This window comes from Nicotiana tomentosiformis, chromosome 8 (genome assembly GCF_000390325.3).
Source record: "Nicotiana tomentosiformis chromosome 8, ASM39032v3, whole genome shotgun sequence".
Classification (NCBI taxonomy): Eukaryota; Viridiplantae; Streptophyta; class Magnoliopsida; order Solanales; family Solanaceae; genus Nicotiana; species Nicotiana tomentosiformis.
The window spans coordinates 64,922,646-64,945,732 of record NC_090819.1 but is presented as its reverse complement, the minus strand read 5'-3'; the positions used below and the strand labels follow the sequence as shown (position 1 = coordinate 64,945,732).

Here is a 23,087-nt window from a genome sequence, read left to right as displayed (position 1 = left end):
TGCCCTTCTTTCCGAACCTCATTACACCTTTCATGGGTGATACCCAAAACAACACTCTCTCCTCGACCATGAATGCAACATCACGAACTCTGCGGTCAGCATAACTCTTCTGCATGGACTGAGCTGTGCGAAGTCGATCCTGAATAATCTTGACCTTATCCAAGGCATCCTGTACTAAGTCTGTGCCCAACAACCGAGCCTCCCCGGGCTCGAACCACCCAAATAGCGACCGGCACCGCCTACCGTATAATGCCTCATAGGGAGCCATCTGAATGCTCGACTGGTAACTATTGTTGTAGGTAAACTCTGCAAGGGGCAAGAACTGATCCCACGATCCTCTGAAGTCTATGACACATGCGCGGAGCATATCCTTCAAGATTTGAATAGTACGCTCGGACTGCCCGTCCGTCTGAGGATGGAATGCTGTGCTCAACTCAACCCACGTACCCAACTCACGTGGCTCTCTAGAAGTGCTAGGTGAACTGCGTACCTCGATTAGAAATGATGTACACGGGCACACCGTGAAGACGGACGATCTCGCGGATGTAAATCTCTGCCAACCGCTCCGAGGAATAGGTAACTACCACAAGAATGAAATGCGCCGCCTTAGTCAGCCTGTCCACAATGACCCAAACGGCCTCGAACTTCCTCTGAGTCCGTGGGAGTCCAACAATGAAATCCATAGTGATACGCTCTTATTTCCACTCAGGGATCTCTAACCTCTGAAGTAAACCACCAAGTCTCTGATGTTCACACTTTACCTGCTGGAAATTTAGACACCGAGCTACATATGCAACTATGTATTTCTTCATTCGCCTCCACCAATAATGCTGCCGCAAGTCCTGATACATCTTGGTGGCACCCGGATGAATAGAATATCGGGAAGTGTGGGCCTCCTCAAGAATAAACTCACGAAGCTCATCCACATTAGGCACACAAATATGACCCTGCATCCTTAAAACGACATCATCTCCAACAGTAACCTACTTGGCACCACCGTGCCGCACTATGTCTCTAAGGACAAGCAAATGAGGATCGTCATACTGCCGATCTATGATGCGCTCAAACAAAGAAAATCGAGTATCTGTACAAGCTAGAACACGACTGGGCTCAGAAACATCCAACCTCATGAACTGATTGGCCAATGCAAGGGTTCTCTCACCAACTAGAATATATTCAAGGCTACCCATACTAGCTGACTTTCTACTAAAAGCATCGGCCACCACATTGGCCTTCCCGGGATGATACAATATGGTGATATCATAGTATTTCAATAGATCCAACCACCTCCTATGCCTCAATTGAGCTCCTTCTGCTTGAACAAATACTGCAAGCTCCGATGATCCGTGAATACCTCACATTGCATGCCATAAAGATAGTGCCTCCAAATCTTCAACGCGTGAACAATAGTGCCAGTTCTAGATCATGAACAGGGTAATTCTTCTCGTGAACCTTCAGCTATCGTGAAGCATATGCAATAACCTTGCCACCCTACATCAATACCGCACCCAGGCCAATACGAGATGCGTCATAATATACTATATAAGATCCTGAACCTGTGGGTAACACCAATACCGGTGCCGTAGTCAAATCTATCTTGAGCTTCTGAAAGCTCGCTTCACAATCCTCTGACCACCTGAACGGGGCACCCTTTTGGGTCAATTTGGTCAACGGGGCTGTTATAGATGAAAACCCCTCCACAAATCGACGGTAATAGCCCGCCAAACCCAGGAAACTACAGATCTCTATAGCTAATGTAGGTCTAGGCCATTCCTGAACTGCCTCAATCTTCTTAGGATCCACCTGAATACCCTATGCTGATACAACATGTCCCAAAATGGCAACTGAGTCTAACCAAAATTCATATTTTGAAAATTTGGCAATTAATTGATTATTCTTCAAAGTCTGAATCACACTCCGAAGATGCTGCTCATGCTCTTCTCGACTGTTGGAGTAAATCAAGATATCATCAATGAATACAACCATAAAAGAATCCAAATAGGGCTTGAACACCCGATTCATCAAATCCATAAATGCTGTTGGGTATTTGTCAGCCCAAATGAGATAACTAGGAATTCGTAATGCCTATACCGAGTCCGAAAAGCTATCTTAGGGACATCAAATGCCCTAATCTTCAACTGATGGTAACCAGACCTCAAGTCGATCTTTGAAAATATCTTGGCACCCTAAAGCTGATCGAATAAGTTATCAATTCTTGGCAATGGATATTTGTTCTTGATAGTAGCCTTGTTCAACTATCGATAATCTATACACATTCGTATTGAACCATTTTTCTTCTTTACAAATAACACTGGTGCACCCCAGTGTTACACTACGCCTAATAAATCCCTGATCAAGCAAGTCGTGTAACTGCTCCTTCAGTTCTTTCAGTTCCGGCGAGGCCATACAGTATGGTGGAATGGAAATGGGCTGAGTGCTCGGAGCCAAATCAATGTAGAAATCAATATCCTTGTCGGGTGGCATCCCCGACAGGTTTGCAGGAAACACCTCTGGAAACTCACGAATCACCGACACTGAATCCATGGAAGGAACCTCCGCACTAGAATCGCGAACATAAGCCAAATAAGCTACACACCTCTTCTCGACCATATGCCGAGCCTTCACATAAGAGATAACCCTGCTGGTAGAATGGCCAAGAGTCCCTCTCCACTCTAATCGAGGCAACCCCTGCAAGACTAAGGTCACCATCTTAGCGTGACAATCTAATATAGCATGATAAGGTGACAGCCAATCCATACCCAGTATGACATAAAAATCAACCATGTCGAGAAGCAAAATAGGATGACACATAGGAGTAAGTAGACCCCTGATCAATTAGAACTGAAGCATCTCTACTGCAAACTGAAACAGTACCTGTGATAACAACGTCAGATGACTCAGCCTCCGGCCTGGCTGGGAAAGTATAACATCGGGGCTGGGACCTACCACCCTGGACTACGTCCCTGGGATGACCTCTAGCTGGTTGGTCTCCATCTCTAACGGAATGACCTCCACCTCTAACAGTCTGGACTCTACCTATGGCTGCCTAACCCCTGCCTCTAGCTAGTTGAGCAGGTGGTGTAGCAACTGGTGTCAGAACCATGGCACGAGAACTCTGATACTGTGAGCCGCCCGTTGCCCGAGGGCAAAATCTAGCAATGTGCCTCGGATCACAACATGTATAACATGACCTCGACTGCTGACCTTGAAACTGACCCTGTCGACCTAAGTAACCACCCTGATAACTCTGGAGTGGAGGTGCACTAATAGAAGCTGGTGGTGCACTGTAGGCTAGCTTGTCGGAATAATGCATCTGAGGGCCACGACCACTTGAGGCACTATGGGATGCCTGGAGTGCTGAATGAAACAGCCTGGGAGGATGGCCTCTACCAAAAGTACCCATGCCTCTAGATGAGGCACCGCTGAACTCACCGAAATAACGAGGTTTCTTGTCAGACCCCTGACCTCCTTGAGTAAGAACCAGCTCGACTCGTCTGTCGACATTAGCAGCCACCTGAAAAGAAATCTCACTCCTAATCTCCTTAGACATCTGCAATCTGATAGGTTGAGCAAGTCCGTCAATAAACCTCCTCACCCTCTCTTTCTCGGTGGGACTCAGAAGAATAACATGACGGGCCAAATCCACAAAACGGGTCTCATACTGAGTAACAGTCATACTGCCCTGCTGGAGTCGCTCAAACTAACGGCGACGCTCCTCTCTCAATGTGATAGGCAGAAACTTCTCTAGGAAGAGCTGAGAGAACTGGTCCCAAGTAAGAGCAGGCGACCAAGCTGGTCTGGTCAACAAATAATCTCTCCACCATTTCTTGGCAAAACAAATAATACCCATGTTCCGTAGAACCTCGTGTCAACTGTCAAGATACTCCTGGGGATCCTCTGAAGTAGAACCACTAAAGTGAATTGAGAAGAGCTTGGTAAAACTGTCCAATCTCCATAAAGCCTCAGAAGACATAGTTGGCCTATCTCCAGCCTGTGCCGCAACAACCGGCTGAACTACTCTGATTGGCTGAGCTGCTGGAGCCTGATACTGGGGAGCTATCTGCTCCTGAGCAGGAGTAGTGGGAGTCTGGGATCCTCCCCCATCCTGAGAGACGGCTGGTGCCATAGGAAATATGCCAGTCTGGGCCATACTCTCCATAAGGCCCACCAAACGGACCAAAGCGTCCTGAAGTACTAGGGTAGCAATGAACCCCTCCGGAACCTGAGCTGGCCCGATAGGAATAGTCTGGGCTGGAACCTCCTCGTCAAGATCTATCTGAGGCTCCTCAGCTGGGGCTACTGCTCGGGCTCTGGGTTGAGCCCTGGCCCTACCTCATCCTCTGGAATGGCCTTGGCCACGACCTCTGCCCCGCGTAGGAGCTGCCACTGGAGGCTTTGGATGCTGCTCTGCTGAGGAAGCGGTACGTGTTCTCGCAATCTGCGAGAGAATAGAGTAGAAGAGTTCAATCAGTATTGAGAAAACAACATTGCACGACAGAGGAGAATAGAAGTGAAATTTGTTCCTAAACTTCATAGCCTATAGAAGATAAGCACAGACGACTCCGTACTGATCCTCCACACTCTACTAAGCTTGCTCGTGAATCGTGAGACCTAGGCAACCTAGTGATCTGATACCAACTTATCACGACCCGGAATTTTCACCATCGGGATCGTGATGGCGCCTAACATTTCACTTGCTAGGCAAGCCAACGTTAGAAAATCATTAAACCAATCCTTATTTCCATTCAGTAAATAACAATAAATTTAGCTAAGATAAAATATAGTGAGTGCGAAATAACATCAAGATTGTATTAATTACTACCACCCGAATCTGGAGTCACAATTCATGAGCATTCTAGAATTTACTACCAGTAATAGTCTGATAGAAATACAACTGTTTGAATGAAAGAAGCACTAAAACAGAAAAGATAGACGGGGACTTCAAGGTCTGTGTCAGAAAATGCAGAGTGCGGTGATGGATATAATTTATTCATATATTTTTATATGTAAATATTAACTATTTTAAATAAAACATGAATAAATATACCATGTTCTCCCATATTTTATAACATACTTCGCAGGAGGAAGAGCATATAAAAATTTAAGAAAAAAGAAGCAAAAAAAGAGTGGGAATTGAGTAGTCAACCGGGAATGAAGAAGCAAATATAACACCATAGTTGAGACAATGGCAATTGGAAATCATGGAGCAAATTACATAGTTGCAACTAGCAAACTATAGTTGAAACTATGATTTTTCCTTTGCAGAATGAAACTCAATTGGCAAGGTCATAGTTGCACCTACAATTTCCATAGTTACAACTATGGAGAACCTTAGGCAAGAAAACTCAATAAATAGAGTGAGAATTTTGAAGAGAAGACATTGAGTCTTACTGGAGAAAACTACTTTTTGGTCTCTCTCTTTTTTGTCTTTAGTATTTCCTACTAGTTGTCTTTCTTTTAGAAGAATAATATTTCTTCATAAGATCTTTGTTCCTAAATTAGTTTTTCTTACTTCGTAATGGAGTAACTTCTTTTGTTGGGATAGTTGATGAAGCTTGATACATATATTTATAATACTATCTCAGTTTAATACATTCTTGGCTTGAAACTTTCTTTTTATATTTTGTACTGTGCCGTAATAATAGTTTTAATTAATCATTATTATCACTTCTACATAGTTTATCTCTAAGTTATTCTTATATTGATTTTGTAATTCTCATGAAGCAAAATTGATATATAATAACCAATGAATAATTAGTAGAGTTAGAGTAATTTTTAGTAATCTATTTTTCCAACTTCCTAATCTTGCTTGCCTCAATTTTAATTCTCACAGAGGAATTGTTGTAGGCAAGATTATTGATTTTTTTTAGTAAAAATATTCTCATGAAGTTTTTACTATCTCTTAGCACAATTCAAGCAAGAAAAATATTTCGGTTTAATCGTACTAGTTTTAAACAATTAATCACATAACCTCACGGAGTGCTATTAATTGACTACTTCTTAGTGAGCTAAATATAATTGTATTAGCAATAAGCAATTATTCCTAAGAGAAATACATGTAAAAATTGAGATTTTATTGTAATATATTATCAAGTGAATTCAACGATTCCCAACTCTTTTAAATTATAAATCTTCCGAAAGTTCTTGATTTTTGTTTAAGTAGTTAACAAGCTTTAAACCTCACTCACTTTTCATCAAACTGATTCTCTCAAATAGTAGTTGAAATATTAAAAGTTTGTAGTATAGATGTTCCAATCTCTATGGGACGATATCCTACATTATACTAGAATTTGACAAAGCACGAATAGAAAAATCGTATACACATTGGCCTCGTCAAACTTTTGGCGTCGTTGCCTAGGATTGGCATACATCTACTTCAGATTAAATATTTTGTTACTAATTTGAGACTTTATTATTGTTATATGTTATTATTATCACTATTTACTAAGTAGTACTATAAATACTACTATCATATTAATATTTTCGTTTTCTTTTCGTAACAGCACTCTAAAAAAATATATTAGTACTTCTTCCTATTATTGCTATCATTAGCTTTCCTTCATTATATTTAGTATAATTATTATTAGTACTATCACTTGTTGTATCATTTTTTTTTCTCATTGCAAGTACTTCGACATACTTCTTTTTCTAATTTTCAATATAGTTTGTTGTTACATATTATTATTTTCTTATCATTGTTTATTGTTTTTTTTTGTAATATTTTATCATTATTATTAGTACTTCTACAGTGTTATTCTCACTGATCACTATTAGTAGTCACTAATATAACTTTTGTTTATACTTAATAATACTCTATTATCTCAATTCATTATTAGTATTACTACTAATGCTTTATTGTTAGTTTCATTATTTTATATATATATATATTTTATTTTATTAGTAGCCTAATTACTAGTATTATTATCTACAATATTATGATATTTGTTTTTCTTCACTAACTATCTATATTCTCTTTGAAATTTTCTTTAGTTTAGTTATCAATTACTAGCACTACATTGGGAATTAAATTTAATTTTTTTTACTTTTAAAATTTTAAGTAGTTTTTGACCCGCTCTTCTACAAAAGAATTGGCTAATTACGATCCTGAAATTAAAAGATCTCTTCGATTGCGCAGGAAGGGACAAGCATTATCTTCTCAAAGCATAACTTGTGACAGAATGGAGTACCAACTAGAAGATGATAATAATCCACTGGAGATTCCACCAGCAGTTCATGTAAATGAGTAGTTTGATGAAGTGGCGCCAAAGCCAGCAAACAGAATCCTTAGGGATTATGCTAGACCTGATCACTTCAACTGTGAATCTAGTATCAGGAAGCCCCCAGTGGCAGCCAACAACTTTGAAATCAGGACCGGCCTGATTCAAACAATTCAACAATCTTGTATCTTCACTGGTGATACAAGTGAAGACCCACATAGTCATTTAATTGATTTTCTAGAACTTGTAGAAACTTCTAAGTACAATGGAGTACCTCCCGAAGCTATCAAGTTAAGGTTATTTCCTTTTTCTTTAAAAGGAAATGCCAAGACTTGGTTGCGAAGTTAACCTCAAGGGTCCATTACGACATGGGACTAGATGACTCAGAAGTTTTTAAACAAATATTTTTCCCTGCTAAAACCACAAAGTTAAGACAAGACATATCTAATTTCTTGCAGACTGACATTGAGTCAGTTTATCAAGATTGGGAAAGATTAAAAGAAATGTTAAGAAAATGCCCACACCATGACATTCCTGAACATATGCAATTGTACATTTTCTATCACGGGTTAAAATCCTCTGCTAGAAATGTGATAGATGCAGCTACAGGAGGTTCTGTAATGGGAAAAACCACAAAGAAAGCATTGCAACTGTTGAATGAAATTTCTGAGAACGCTATCCAATGGCCATCCGCGCGTGTAATCATTAAAAAGGCTGCTACGGTAAATCAGGTTGATGCCTTGAATACATTAACGCAACAAATTATTTCTTTGGCACAAAAGTTTGAATCTTTTTAGGTTAATACACAACAATCAAACCAATCTGAGATTTGTGACATGTGTAGAGGAAACTACCAGAACCATGAATGTCAAGCAACCAATCAAACGGATGAACAGGTTAATGTCATCGGTTACAAACCATATCCTTTTGGGAGTCCAATGGCACAAAAGCATCCAGAATTTTAGTGGAGTAACCTAAATGGTGTAGAAAACTCTCAAAGCTTCCGAAAACAACAGGTGCAGGGCTCGCCGGGATACCAAAACTAAAATCATGGGCAACCAAATTACAGACCTTATCAGCAAGCAGGACCATATCAACAAGCAGGGTCATACCAGCAGAGGCTCCAACAAGCTCATCCAAGTCTTGATGACCTTTTCTATAAGTATATTAAGGTCACTGATAAAAATATGGAAAGCCAAAATTCATCCTTCAAAAATCTGGAAATTCAGTTAAGCCAATTGGTGGCTCTTGTGTCAGAAAAGATTCAAGGTCCCTTACCAAGCAATATAGAGAAAAATCCAAATGAGCACCTTAAGGCCATCACTTTAACGTCAGGTAAGGAACTTGATGAACCTTATGCAGACAAACAAGAAAAGAACCAGACAGAACAATAGGTAGACAAAGGTAAGAATATTGAAAAAGCATCTGAACCATCAAAGGAGAAAGAATTAAAGAATAAGGAAGAAAAAATTTCTGTAAAAATGACTGCCCCACCTGTGACAATTCCTTTTCCACAAAAAATGAAACGAGAAAAACTTGATGGTCAATTTGCAAAGTTTTTGGAAATCTTGAAACAGATTCATATTAATATTCCTTTCACTGATGCTTTGTTGCAAATGCCTTCATATGCTAAATTTTTAAAAGAAATTTTGTCAAGCAAAAGGAAATTGGAAGAAGTTTCTGTGGTAATGCTTACTAAAAAATGCAGTGCTATACTTCAAAATAAACTACCACAAAAACTTGATGATCCTTGAAGTTTTACCATTCCATGCACTTTGGGAGGAGTATATTTTGAAAAAGCACTTTGTGATTCTGGAGCTTCAATAAATTTGTGTCACGATCCGAAATTCCCCCCCTTCGGACCGTGATAGCGCCTAATATTTCATTTGCTAGGCAAGCCAACATTAGAATAATATTATCCATTTTTAAAATAATTTTTAAATTTGTTAATAACAAAGAACAAATGCGGAAGTAAAGTCTAAAATATAGTGAATAATCCATAAAACCAACGGTGTCTAAATACCATCCCAAAATTGGTGTCACAAGTGCACGGGCTTCTAGAATAATACAAATAAGGGTCTGAATATGATAAAACTGTCTGAAAATAAACACACAGCTAAAGTAAAGTAGATGGGGACTTCAGAAACTGTGGACGCCGTGCAGTTATACCTCAAGTCTCCTCTTGTAGCTGAAATCCGAGCAAGTCTATGGTACGCCGCTGGGACCAACTCCGAAATCTGCACAAGAAGTGTAGAGTGTAGTATCAGTACAACCGACCCCATATACTGGTAAGTGCTGAGCCTAACCTCGACAAAGTAGTGACGAGGTTAAGGCGGGTCACTTACATTACCTGTACGCAATATTAGTAACAACAACAATAATATAAATAAATCAAGTAACTCATTTATAATAATTGAAGCCAACTCAGCAATCATAACCAATTATCATTTCCATCAATTCTGTTGCTGCGTGAAACCCGCTCTCACAATATATTCACATTCAATTCTGTTACAACGTGTAACCCGCTCTCACAATATATTCATATTCAGTTCTGTTGCAGCGTGCAACCCGCTCTCACAATATATTCATTTTCAATCCTCTCATACAATTATTTTTAATCAAGTATATATATTGACTTTTAAATAAGTCTATTGCGGCGTGCAATCTGATCCCCCAAATAGTGACTTTTAAATAAGTCTGTTGCGGCGTGCAACCCGATCCTCCAATATATTCATTATAATTAATTCTGTTGCGGCGTGCAACCCGCTCCTTCAACATATTCATTTACCAATTCTTATAGAAGAAATTTCCCCAATAAATGCAACAATTAATATAAATTTATAAGACAACAAGCATACAATAATTATGATTTAATTGTGAAACAAACAAAAGCAAATAGCAAATTATTATGAAAATCAGAGAGAAAATATGCAGTTTAATATTTAATATGCTAAATGCCAAATAACAATTAAGGCACATAATTCAAATAGCATATAACAATTAATGCAGGAATTCAAGAATTAATATTTGATAAAGAATAGGTGAAAAATAATTATTATAATAATTAATTCATGATTTAAAATAATTTATGACTTTCAAGTAAGCAGACAAACAATTAATTTGATAACGTATAGACACTCGTCACCTCTCCTATACATCGTTCACATGTATTTCACATAACAAATAATTTAAGGGTCCTATTTCCTCTAGTCAAGGTTAACCACGACACTTACCTCGCTTTGCTAATTCCAATCAATTACTCAACCACAACTTTTCCTTTTAAATTTATCTCCAAAAGCTTCAAATCTATTCACAAACAATTTGATATATTCAATACTAATCATAGGAATTAATTCCATATGAATTTACTAATTTTTCGGATAAAAATCCAAAATTCATTAAAATATTCGACAGTGGGACCCATATTCCAAATCCTGAAAAAACTTGCGAAATCCAAACGCCCGTTCCGCTACGAGTTCAACCATATAAAAATTATCCAATTCCGATGTCAAATGGACCTTCAAATCTAAACTTTTTTTTTTTGAAAGATTTTAGAAAAATCTGATATTTCTTCCATAAATTTACGGATTCATGATATAAATGAGGATGAAATCATAAAATATAATCAATATAGGATAAGGAACACTTACCCCAATGTTCCCTGTGAAAATCTCCCAAACATTCGCCTTAACCGAGCTCAAAATGACCAAAATGAATAAAAGTGTCGGACTCTTCGATATATACACTGCCCAGGCATTTTCGCACATGCGGTGCCTGGACTCGCACATGCGAGCTCGCATCTGCGAGAAAAATCTAGCATCTGCGAGATGGGCTGCCAGGCGAGGTCTCGCACCTACGGAAGAAAAAGAATGTGCACCTGCGCTGACCTCCGCTTCTGCGATTACTGTGTCCGCTTCTGCAGACGCGCGGGTGCGTGCAGGTTTACGCACTTGCAGACTTTTGCCCAGCCACGCCCGGGCGCATCTGCGATGGAAGGCTCACTTCTGCGAGCTCGCACCTGCGGTCAAAAATCCGCAGGTGCGATTACACCAGAAGGCCAAATTTCAGACTTTTGCTTAAGTCCAATTCTTGTTCCGATTTCGATTCGAATCACACTCGGGGTACTCGGGACCCCGTCCGAATATACCAACAAGTCCAGAAATATAGTACGGACTTACTCGGGGTTTCGATTCATGCCAAACAACATCAAAATTACATTCCATACCTCGATTCGAACTTTTAAGTTTTAAACTTTTTAATTTACAAATCTTATGCCAAAACATATTAAATGAATCCGGAATGACTTTAAATTTGGCACACAAGTCATAAATGACATAACGGAGCTATTTCAATTTCCAAAATTGAATTCCGGCTCTGATATCAAAAAGTCAACCCTGTGGTCAAATTTGAAAGTCTTTAGCCTTTAAATTGCTAGTTCCGTTAAATGGTCATAACTTGAGCTAGGGACCTCCAAATTAAATTTCGGGCATACGCCCAAGTCGCAAATTATGATATGGAGCTACTGGAACTGTCAAAATACTGATCCGGTTCCGTTTGCTAAAAATGTTGACTAAAGTCAACTCAATTGAGTTTTAAAGCTCTATTTCACATTTTAATCCATTTTTCACATGAAAACTTTTCAAAAAATTTTACGGACTACGCACGTAAGTCGAGGAATTATAAATGGTACTTTTCGAGGTCTTAGAACACATAATTACTTATTAAATTTAAAGATGACATTTTGGGTTATCACAATTTGATGCCATTTTCTATCTTTAGAAAATTGGATCTTGGTGAAATGAAGGACATAGGTGTCTCACTTTAGTTTGCAGATCAATGTACTAAGAAACCAAAGGAAATAATTGAAAATGTGCTTGTAAGAGTAGATAAGTTTGTGTTCCCTGTAGATTTTATAGTGCTTGAAATGAAAGAGTGTCCCGATGAACCAATAATTTTGGGTAGACCATTTCTTGCTACAGGAAGAGCAATCATAGATGTTCATCAAGGACAACTAATTTTGAGGGTTGATGAAGAAAGAGTCATTTTTGATATGCAAAAGATACTAAGATTTTTAGGAGATGAGGCATCATCTTCATACTTTTCTATTGACATGATTAGTGATCTTGCAGATGAATTTAAAGATGATCAATTAATTTCTGACTCTATGGAAAGATGTTTGACCAAATCAGGCACTACATAAGATGATGATCCCACAATCAGGAAAGAAGCTGAAAGACTGGAAAATGATTCTAACGATAAAGAAATGCAATCAGAAGAAGTTCAGCCGAAAATTGAACTCAAAGTTCTCCCTTCTCATTTAAAATATATTTATCTTGAGCAAAAATTATTTTCAGTAATTATTTAATCTTCTTTGACTGCAGAACAAGAAGAAAGACTAATTCAAGTCTTAAAAGCACATAAAGGAGCTTTAGGTTGGACTATAGAGGATATCAAAGGAATTAGTCCAGCAATTTTTACGCATAGAATCCTCATGGAGGATATCTACAAGCCAATAATCCAACCCCAAAAGAGATTGAATCCTGCAATGCAGGAAGTGGTGAAAAAAGAGATTGTCAAGCTTTTAGCAGCATGCATTATTTACCCAATTTAAGACAGCTCTTGGGTAAGTCCAGTTCAGGTAGTACCAAAGAAATGAGGTATGACAGTTATAAAGAATGAAAATAATGAACTCATACCTACGAGGACTGTTACAGGATGAAGAGTCTGTATTGATTATAGACATCTCAATGATGCTACCAGAAAAGATCATTTTCCTTTACCATTTATTGATCAAATGTTGGAAAGAATTACAGGATATGGTTTTTACTATTTTCTTGATGGCTATTCAGGGTATAACCAAATACCAATTTTACCCGAAGATCAGGATAAGACAACTTTCACATGTCCTCACGGAACATATGCTTACAGGAGAATGCCATTTGGTCTGTGCAATGCCCCTGCTACATTTCAGCGTTGCATGTCATCAATTTTTTCTGACATGACTGAAACATTTCTTGAAATTTTTATGGATGATTTTACACTCTTTGGAAAAATATTTGAAGATTGTCCTTACCACTTGACTTTAGTTCTTAAGAGATGTGAAGAGACAAACTTGATTCTGAATTGGGAAAAATATCATTTTATGCTTACAGAGGGAATTGTTTTAGGACATAAAATCACTGCTAATGGAATAGAAGTTGATAAGGCTAAAATTGATCTTATAGCAGGATTACCCCCTCCCATAACTGTTAAAGGCATTAGAAGCTTTCTAGGTCATACAAGTTTTTATGGAAGGTTCATAAAGGATTTTTCAAAGATTTCAAAACCTCTGACTAACCTCTTGATGAAAGATGTTAAGTTTGATTTTTCTGGTGATTGTATGATAGATTTTGATACCCTGAAGGAGAAATTATCAACTGCCCCTGTAGTTGTGTCCCCTGATTGGAGTCAACCATTTGAGGTTATGTGTGATGCTAGTGATACGGCAATTGGAGTTGTTTTAGGCCAGAGAAAGGATAAGATTTTTCTTCCCATGTACTATACCAGTAGAACACTAAATGAGGCTCAACTGAATTATGCCACAAAAAAAAGAGTTACTGGCAGTAGTATTTGCATTTGATAAATTTCGTTCTTATTTGATAGGAACGAAGGTCACTGTTTTTACTGACCATGCAACTCTAAAATACCTCTTAGCAAAAAAGGATGCTCGACCTAGATTGTTAAGATGGATTTTACTTCTGCAAGAATTTGACCTTAAGATAAAAGATAAAAAAGGAACAGAGAATCAGGTAGCTGACCATTTGTCTAGAGACTAGAAGACCCTCCCCTTAAATTCAATAAAAGAAGAATTCCCCGATGAACACATTTTTTCAGTTGACTCTATTGTGACTCAACCACCTTGGTTCACAGATATTGCTAATTACTTGATTGGAAGATGGACACCCCAAGATCTCTCTTACCAACAGAGAAAAAAGCTTATTTTTTATGCTAAGTATTATTTGTGGAATGAACCTTACTTGTTCAAAATTTGTGCAGATAATACCATCAAGAGGTGTGTACCTGAAAAAGAGATGACCAAAAATTTGTATCACTATCATGATGGAGTAATTGGAGGTCATTATGCTGCAAACCGTACGACATTTAAAGTATTGGAGGCCAGATTTTTCTGGCCAACACTCTTCAAAGATGCCCGAGCATATGTCGCACAATGTGACAGGTGTTAGAAAACAGGTAATATCACTATGAGAGATGAGATTCCATTACATCAATACAGGTATGTGAAATATTTGATGTTTGGGGAATAGATTTCATGAGACCTTTTCTTTCTTCTCATTCTTTTGAATATATCCTTGTGACTGTGGATTATGTATCAAGATGGGTTGAAGCCTTCCCCACAAGGAAGAATGATGCTCATACAATGTGTAATTTTCTTAGAAAAAATATATTTACTAGATTTGGCACACCTCGAGTCATCATTAGTGATCAAGGACTCATTTCATGAATAAGCAATTTTCTGCTTTGCTATCAAAATATGGTGTGACTCACAAAACCGACACACCATATCATGCTCAAACACAAAGGCAAGTTGAAGTTTCCAACCGGGAGTTAAAAAGAATTCTTGAAAAGACGGTTAGAATTTCAAGAAAAGACTGGTCTTTAAAATTAGATGATGCATTATGGGCATACCGAACGACGTTCAAAAAGCCAATTGGAACATCCCCATATAAATTAGTCTTTGGAAAGGCTTGCCATTTGCCAGTTGAATTAGAACACAAAACTTTTTGGGCACTCAAAGCATTAAACTTTGAATTAACATCCGCTGGTAAAAAGAGATTTTTTCAGGTTAATGAATTGGAAGAACTGAGGTTGGAAGCTTATGAAAATGCCAGAATTTTCAAAGAAAAAATAAAAATATGGCATGACAATTTTATCCGATAAAAAAGTTTTAAAATTGGAGATCGTGTACTTCTTTACAATAGTCGACTCAGGCTATTTCCAGGAAAATTAAAATCCAGGTGGACATGTCCTTACAATGTTATAGGTTGTTACTCCCTATGGAGCAATCGAAATTCCACAGAACAGTGGAGGAGACAAATTTAAGGTAAATGGTCGGAGACTCAAATTGTACTTTGGAGGACATTTTGAGCAACATCCATCAGTCACTCTGATAGACTGATGAATTCCACACTCAATAAGTCGAGCCGACGACGTTAAACTCAGAGCTATAGTACCTACCCGTAGCCATTGAGGGTGAAGAAATGAAACCTCATAATCCCAATGGCAATTGAAAATCATGAAGCAAATTACATAGTTGCAACTAGCAAATTATAGTTGAAACTATGGTTCTTCCTCTGCAGAATGAAACTCAATTGGCAAGGTCATAGTTGCACCTACAATTTTCATAGTTGCAACTATGGAGAACCTTAGGCAAGAAAATTCTATAAATAGAGTGTGAATTTTGAAGAGAAGACATTGAGTCTTACAGGAGAAATCTACTTTTTGGTCTCTCTCTCTTTTGTCTTTAGTATTTCCTACTAGTTGTCTTTCTTTTGGAAGAATAATGTTTCTTCATAAGTTATTTGTTCCTAAATTAGTTTTTCTTACTTCTTAATGGAGTAACTTCTTTTATTGGGATAGTTGATGAAGCTTGATATATATATTTATAATACTATCTCAGTTAATACATCTTTGGCTTGAAACTTTCTTTTTATACTCTGTACTGTGCCGTAATAATAGTTTTAATTAATCATTATTATCACTTCTACATAGTTTATCTCTAAGTTATTCTTATATTGATTTTGTAATTCTCACAAAGCAAAATTGATATATAATAACCAATGAATAATTAGTAGAGAGAGTAATTTTTAGTAATTTATTATTCCAACTTCGTAATCTTGCTTGCCTAAGTTTTAATTCTCATGGAGGAATTGTTGTAAGCAAAATTATTGATTTCTTTTAGTAAAAATATTCTCACGAAGTTTTTACTACCTCTTAGTACAATTCAAGCAAGAAAAATATTTTGGTTTAATCGTACTACTTTTAACTCAATTAATCACATAACCTCATAGAGTGCTATTAATTGACTACTTCTTAGTGAGCTAAATATAATTGTATTAGCAATTAATAATTATTCCTAAGAGAAATACATGTAAAAATCGAGATTTTATTGTAATATATTATCAAGTGAATTCAACGATTCCCAACTCTTTTAAATTATAAATCTTCTGAAAGTTCTTGGTTTTTGTTTAAGTAATTAACAAGCTTTAAACCTCACTCACTTTTCATCAAACTGATTCTCTCAAATAGTAGTTGAAATATTAAAAGTCTGTAGCATAGATGTTCCAATCTCTATGGGACGATATCATAAATTATACCCTTCGTGCATTAACACTCACAATATGACACGGCATCACCCTTCGTGCATTAACACTCACAATATGGCATAACATTACCCTTCGTACATTAACACTCACAATATGGCACGACATCACCCTTCGTGCATTAACACTCTCCCTTACCATCATGCAATAAACAATTAACAACAGGGAGATAGAATAACAAGTACAAGCCTTACTTCAACATTTGGTTCCACAATATAAATCTCAATCTTCGAAATAAATACTCAATTATTACCATAAGGTCCATGAACATGATAAGAACATTCAATTTAACAACACTAGTCTAAACATGTATCAATTAGGCATGGGAAAGAGACAATATAAGATAAACGGAAGAAAAATAGAAAATAGGTAATTTGGCGGCGCATAAGTACTCGTCACCTCACATATACGCCGCTCACATAAATTTCACATAGCAAATAGTATGAGGTTCCTAATTCCTTCAAGTCAGGGTTAACCACAACACTTACCTCGCTGTGAAGGCCACTCAATGCTCAATTACAACTTTTCCTCTAGAATCCACCTCCAAACCACTCGTATCTATTAAAAAATGACTCAATAAATTCAAATAATGCTAAAGAAATTAATTACATTGCATAAATTTAGGTTGCATAAATTTACATGCTAACGACTCAATGATCATCCCGTTCGCGAGGGCACTGTCGCATTCACGATGGGTATAGGTTGCGAAGCTGACGCGTTCGCGAGTCCTCCCTCGTATTCGCGAAGGCTACTCCCCCTGGCCTTCACATCGTGATGAAGGATTATTGACTGCTCCCCCCCAGTGCCTAACACTACGCGTTCGCGATGAGCTGGTCACGTTCGCGAAGGGTAACTCCCCTATCGTTTCGCGTTCGCGACCAAGCCTTCGTGTTCGCGAAGAAGAAAATTTCATCCTGACCAGATTACTCTTCGCGTTTGCGAGAGTACCTTCGCGAACGCGAAAAAGGACATACCAGAACAGTTGGTGCAGCAAAATACCAGATTTCCTAAGTCCAAAACATTCCGTAGCCTATCCGAAACTCACCCGATCCCTCGGGGCTCCAAACCAAACATGCACACAAATCTAAAAATATAATACTAACTTGCTCGCGCGATCAAATCGCCAAAATAACACCTAGAACTATGAATTGAACACCAAATCGTATGAAATTTTCAAGAAAGCTTTAAAATTACTATTTTCACAACCGGACGTACGAATCACGTCAATCCAACTCCGTTTCTCACCAAATTTCACAGATAAGTCATAAATATTATATTGGACCTATACCAGACTCCGGAACCAAAATACGGACCCGGTATCAAAAATGCCAAACATTAAACAATTCTTAAAAACCATTAAAGTTCAGACTTTTTTCATCAAAAATTGATAACTCGAGTTAGGGACCTCCGAATTCGATTCCGGGTATACGCTCAAGTCCCATATTTTGATACGGAACCACCGAGACCGTCAAGATACGGATCCGGACCCGTTTACTAAAAATATTGACCGAAGTCAACTAAAATCAACTTTTAAGGCAAAATTTCTTATTTTTATCAATTTTCAACATAAAATCTTTCCGAAAATATGTCCGGACTGCGCACACAAATCGAGGAGGGTAAAATGAGATTTTTAAGGCTTAAGAGCATTGAATCGAGTTCTAAAACATCAGATGTCCTTTTGGGTCATAACACCCGCAGATCCATCTCAATATCCTCATCTTTGCTACTTTCATCTTCTGGACATGGGAGTTCTTGATTGGCCAACATTCAGCCCCATACAACATAGTCGGATTAACTACCGCTCTGTAGAACTTACCTTTAACATTGTTTAATATAATAACGTCTAAATTAAAATTATTTCAAAGTGGAACACTTAAATATGAATTGTAAAAATTCTTATTTCAATCATAAAAAAAAAAAAAATTAATCCATATTCGATTAAGCATCCAAAATAATTATTTGATACCGTATTTAATCATACTGAAACGTACAAGCCTAAATTTATATTATAAAAGCACGAAGCCTCTACGCGAAATGTTGATTGATTATTTATCTTTTAAAATAATTTTTATAGTGAATAAAAATGTAGTGTAAATATCTTACAATTATTTAAGTGATAAAAATTAATTAAAATGTTTCTTATTAATTATTTCTTATTTGAATTATGTAGGAAGTCCAAACATTTAGGCATTAAAATAGATTATATATATAAAAATATCTACTTTGATATGTATAGTTGTATAAACACACTTAGTGAGTTTAATAACTTTTTATAGTAATTTGTTCCTCTTATTAAATTTTTATGTTTTAGTAATATGTTCTTTCCTCACGCACATTTAGACAAAGTTATATGTAGATCATTTGTTTTTATTTCATCAACTAAAACCTTATTACATGGGTAACATTGAAACATTTGAAGAGAGTGAGAAGATGTATGATTCACTTTTAGATTTATGTCAATTGATATAACTTTATAGAATCGTGATAATATTCTGTGATGACCCAAAATGTCGTCTTATGTTTTAGAACTCGAATCTACACTCTTAATCCTTAAAAATCTTATTTTTAGCCTCCTCAATTTGCGTGCGTAGTCCGGGCAGGTTTCCGAAAAGCTTTTATATTGAAAACTAATGAAAATAAGAATTTTTGCCTTAAAAGTTGATTTTAGTTGACTTCGATCAACCTTTTTGGTAAACGGGCCCGGATCCGTGCTTTGACGGTCTTGGTAGGTCCGTATCATTATGGGGCCTGTGCGAATGCCCGAAATCGAATTTGGAGGTCCCTAGCTTGAGTTATGAAATTTTGATGAAAATTAAAAGTCTGAAAATTAATTATTTTTAAGAATTGATTGATGTTTGGCATTGTGAGTACCGGATCTGTATTTTGGTTACGGAGCCCGATACAGGTTCATTATGATATTTAAGACTTGTCTGTGAAATTTGGTGAGAAACGGAATTTATTTGACATGATTCGGACCTTCGGTTGAAAAAATAGTAATTTTAAAGTGTTCTTGAGAATTTCATTTGATTTGGTGCTAAATTTAGAGTTCTAGGTGTTGTTTTGGCGATTTGATCGCGCGAGCAAGTTCATATGATGTTTTCAGACTTGTGTGCATGTTTGGTTTGGAGCCCCGAGGACTCGGGTGAGTTTCGGATAGGCCACGAGATGTTTTGGACTATGAAAATCTTATTTTTTCTGCAGAGTCTGGGTTCTGGCATGTCCTTCTTCGCGTTCGCGAAGGTCCTCTCGCGAACGCGAAGAGTAAACTGATGAGGCCGAGATTTCTTTTTCGCGAACGCGAAGCGATGGGGGTATTACCCTTCGTGAACGCGACAAGACCATCGCGAACGCGTATCGTTAGGTACTAGGGAGGGGGAGTCAGCCTTTTCTTCATCACGAATGCAAACAATGACTCGCGAACGCGAAAACCAGGGAAGGGTATCCTACGCGAATGCGAGCACTGTCTCGCGAACGCGAATTCTTGGCAGCCTATACTCTTCGCGAACGCGACAACACTCTCGCGAATGCGATGAACACTGACGCCCAACACTTAACAGAATCCAAACACGGGATTTGGCCAAAAATTCATTTTTCTCAAAAACCAAACGGCGTGAGGCAATTTTTCAAGAGGCATTTCTTCCCCAATGTGTTGGTAAGTGATTCTAAACCATTTTATTTTAATTACCCATTATATTTCTTGATTTATCAACCTAAAATCTAGTGTTTTCATGGTAGAATTAGGGGTTAGGGTGAAAACTAGGGATTTCGGGAATTTGGGGATTTAGACCTCGATTTGAGGTCGGATTCCAAAACCAATTACATATTCGGGCTCGAGGGTGAATGGGTAAATGGATTTTGGTCCGAACATCGGGTTTTGACCAAGCGGGTCCAAGGTCGATTTTTGACTTTTAGGAGGAAAATTTGGGAAATCTGTAATAATTCATTAAAGTTGAGTCCTTTAGCAATATTTGATATTATTGAATAGATACGAGTGGTTTAGAGGTGAATTCAAAAGGAAAAGTTATGATTGAGAATTAAGTGGCCTTCAGAGCGAGGTAAGTGTCGTGTCTAACTTTGGCTTGAGGGAATAGGTATTATGTGTTCATTTGCTACGTGTTTGGTTGTTAAATACGATGTATAGGTAAGGTAACGAGCATCTATGCATCATTGTCGAGTCATAGCATGCGAGTGAAATTCTATTCTTATCTATTTTGTAGCCTTAAATTCTGCTATCCATGCTTAGCGAGTTATGTGAAATGTTTGATGACTTATATCTGGTTTCATTGAGATTTGGTAACATTAGAATATTGATTCAAGGTTGAGGTTACATTGTGCTATTGATTATGGGTAAAATACTGGTTTCTTTGTGATACTCCTATCTATCAATTATATTTTATTCTGTGATTTGTGAGGAAGAGTGTAAAAGCACGAAGGGTGATGCCATGTATATTATGAGAGGTTTAATGCACGAAGGGTGATGCTGTGTATATTATGAGAGATTTAATGCACGAAGGGTGATGCCGTGCCGTTCTATTTATTTATTTATTTGGTGAGGTTGAGAGTAAAAGCACGAAGGGTGATGCCGTGCCGTTCTATTTATTTATTTATTTATTTGGTGAGGTTGAGAGTAAAAGTACGAAGGGTGATGCCGTGCAGTTTTCCTTTGCTGTTTTATTTTCTCAATTCGTTTAAGGATTTTTGGTTTATTTTTGTCTTTTTATTGTTCTCACTCTTTATATTGTATTCCCCCACTGTATGTCCCCTTCCCATTATTTCTACGTTATTTCTTTATTTATTGTTGTTGCCACTAGCATGATTATATTGTTCAGGTTATATGTGGGTATCTTGTCCTAGCCTCGTCACTACTTCGCCGAGGTTAGGCTCGACACTTACCAGTACATGGGGTCGATTGTACTGATGCTGCACTCTGCACTTTCTGTGTAGATTTTGATACCGGCTCAGGTTAATCGAGATTTTGCTATTGGTCCGCTGTCCGGAGACTCAAGGTAGATCTGTCGGCATTCACAGACCTTGAAGTCCCCGTCTATCCTTTATGTCATACTGTTTTCTTTCATTTAGATAGTTGTATTTCTTTCAGACTATTACTTGTAGAGTAATTTCTAGAATGCTCGTGAATTGTGACTCCAAATCCGGGTGGTAGTAATTGATACAGTTTTATGATATTCTGCACTTATTATTTTTCATCTTAGTTAATTATTGTTAATTACTGAATGGGAATAAAGAATTGATTTATTGATTCTCTAACGTTGGCTTGCCTAGCAAGTGAAATGTTAGGCGCCGTCACGATCCCATCGGTGGCAAATTTTGGGTCGTGACAGTTGGTATTAGAGCACTAGGTTGCCTAGGTCTCACGATTCACAAGCAAACTTAGTAGAGTCTGGAGGATCGGTACGGAGACGTCTGTGCTTATCTTCCAGAGGCTATGAAGTTTAGGAACAAGTTTCACTTATATTCTTCTGTGTCGTGCGATTTTGCTTTCTCAATGTTGATTGAACTCTTCTACTCTTATTCTCTCGCAGATGGCGAGAACACGTACCACTTCCTCAGCTGACCAGCAGCCAGAGCCTCCAGTGGCAGCTCCTACGTGGGGTAGAGGTCGAGGCCAAGGTCATGCCAAAGGCCGAGGCAGGGGTAGGGCTCAGCCTAGAGCCCGAGCAGCAGCCCTAGCAGTGGAGCCTCAGATAGAGCTTGACGGGGAGGTTCCATCCCAGACTGTTCCTACCGGACCAGCTCAGGTTTCAGAGGGGTTCATTGCTACCCCATACTTTAGGATGCTTTGATCCGTTTGGTGGGCCTTATGGAGAGTGTGGCCTAGACTGGCGTATTTCCCATGGCTCCAGCAGCTCAGCCAGTCGGATTAGTTTAGCCAGTTATTGCGGCACAGGTCGGAGATGGGCCAGCTATGTGTTCTGAGGCTTTATGGCGATTGAACAGGTTTATCAAGCTCTTTCTTGTTCACTTCAGTGGTGCTCCTTCAGACGATCCCCAGGAGTATCTTGACAGCTGTCACGAGGTTCTACGAAACATGGGTATAGTGGAGACCAATGGGGTCGATTTTGCTGCATTTCAGATGACTGATTCCGCCAAGAAATGGTGGAGAGATTACTTGTTGACAAGACTAGCTGGGTCGCCTGCTCTTACTTGGGACCAGTTCTCTCAGCTCTTCATAGAGAAGTTTCTGCCTATCACATTGAGAGAGGAGCTTCGCCGTCAGTTTGAGCATCTCCAGTAGGGTAGTATGACTGTTACTCAGTATGAGACACGTTTTGTGGATTTGGCCCGTCATGCTATTCTTCTGCTTCCCACTGATAGAGAGAGAGAGAGAGGGTGAGGAGGTTTATTGATAGACTTTCTCAGCCTATCAGATTGCAGATGGCTAAGGAGACTGGGAGTGAGATTTCTTTTCTGGCGGCTGCTAATGTCGCTAGACGAGTCGAAAAGGTTCTTACTCAGGGAGGTCAGGGGTGTG

General features: G+C 38.2%; 1 protein-coding gene and 1 non-coding gene across 2 annotated transcripts; one reads left to right on the top strand and one right to left on the bottom strand.

The window, feature by feature from the left end:
* Positions 1-7,642: 7,642 nt before the first annotated feature.
* Positions 7,643-7,749, bottom strand: LOC117278475 (small nucleolar RNA R71). Its single transcript, XR_004508846.1, has one exon. It is a non-coding gene; the product is annotated as a small nucleolar RNA R71 (small nucleolar RNA).
* Positions 7,750-8,698: 949 nt separating this feature from the next.
* LOC138897608 (uncharacterized) lies at positions 8,699-12,828 on the top strand. The gene is made up of 3 exons (XM_070183600.1): positions 8,699-8,902; positions 12,043-12,406; positions 12,599-12,828. The coding sequence occupies exons 1-3, from the start codon at positions 8,699-8,701 to the stop codon at positions 12,826-12,828; spliced, it is 798 nt and encodes a 265-aa protein (XP_070039701.1).
* The last annotated feature ends 10,259 nt before the right edge of the window (positions 12,829-23,087 follow it).

What these genes read in the sequence shown, in the direction of transcription:
- LOC138897608 (XM_070183600.1), top strand. Translation starts at nt 8,699, where the DNA reads ATGACTGCCCCACCTGTGACAATTCCTTTTCCACAAAAAATGAAACGA. An exon ending in AATTGGAAGAAGTTTCTGTG is followed by an intron (nt 8,903 to 12,042) that starts GTAATGCTTACT and finishes GTCTCACTTTAG; the next exon opens with TTTGCAGATCAATGTACTAA. An exon ending in AAGATGTTTGACCAAATCAG is followed by an intron (nt 12,407 to 12,598) that starts GCACTACATAAG and finishes CTTTGACTGCAG; the next exon opens with AACAAGAAGAAAGACTAATT.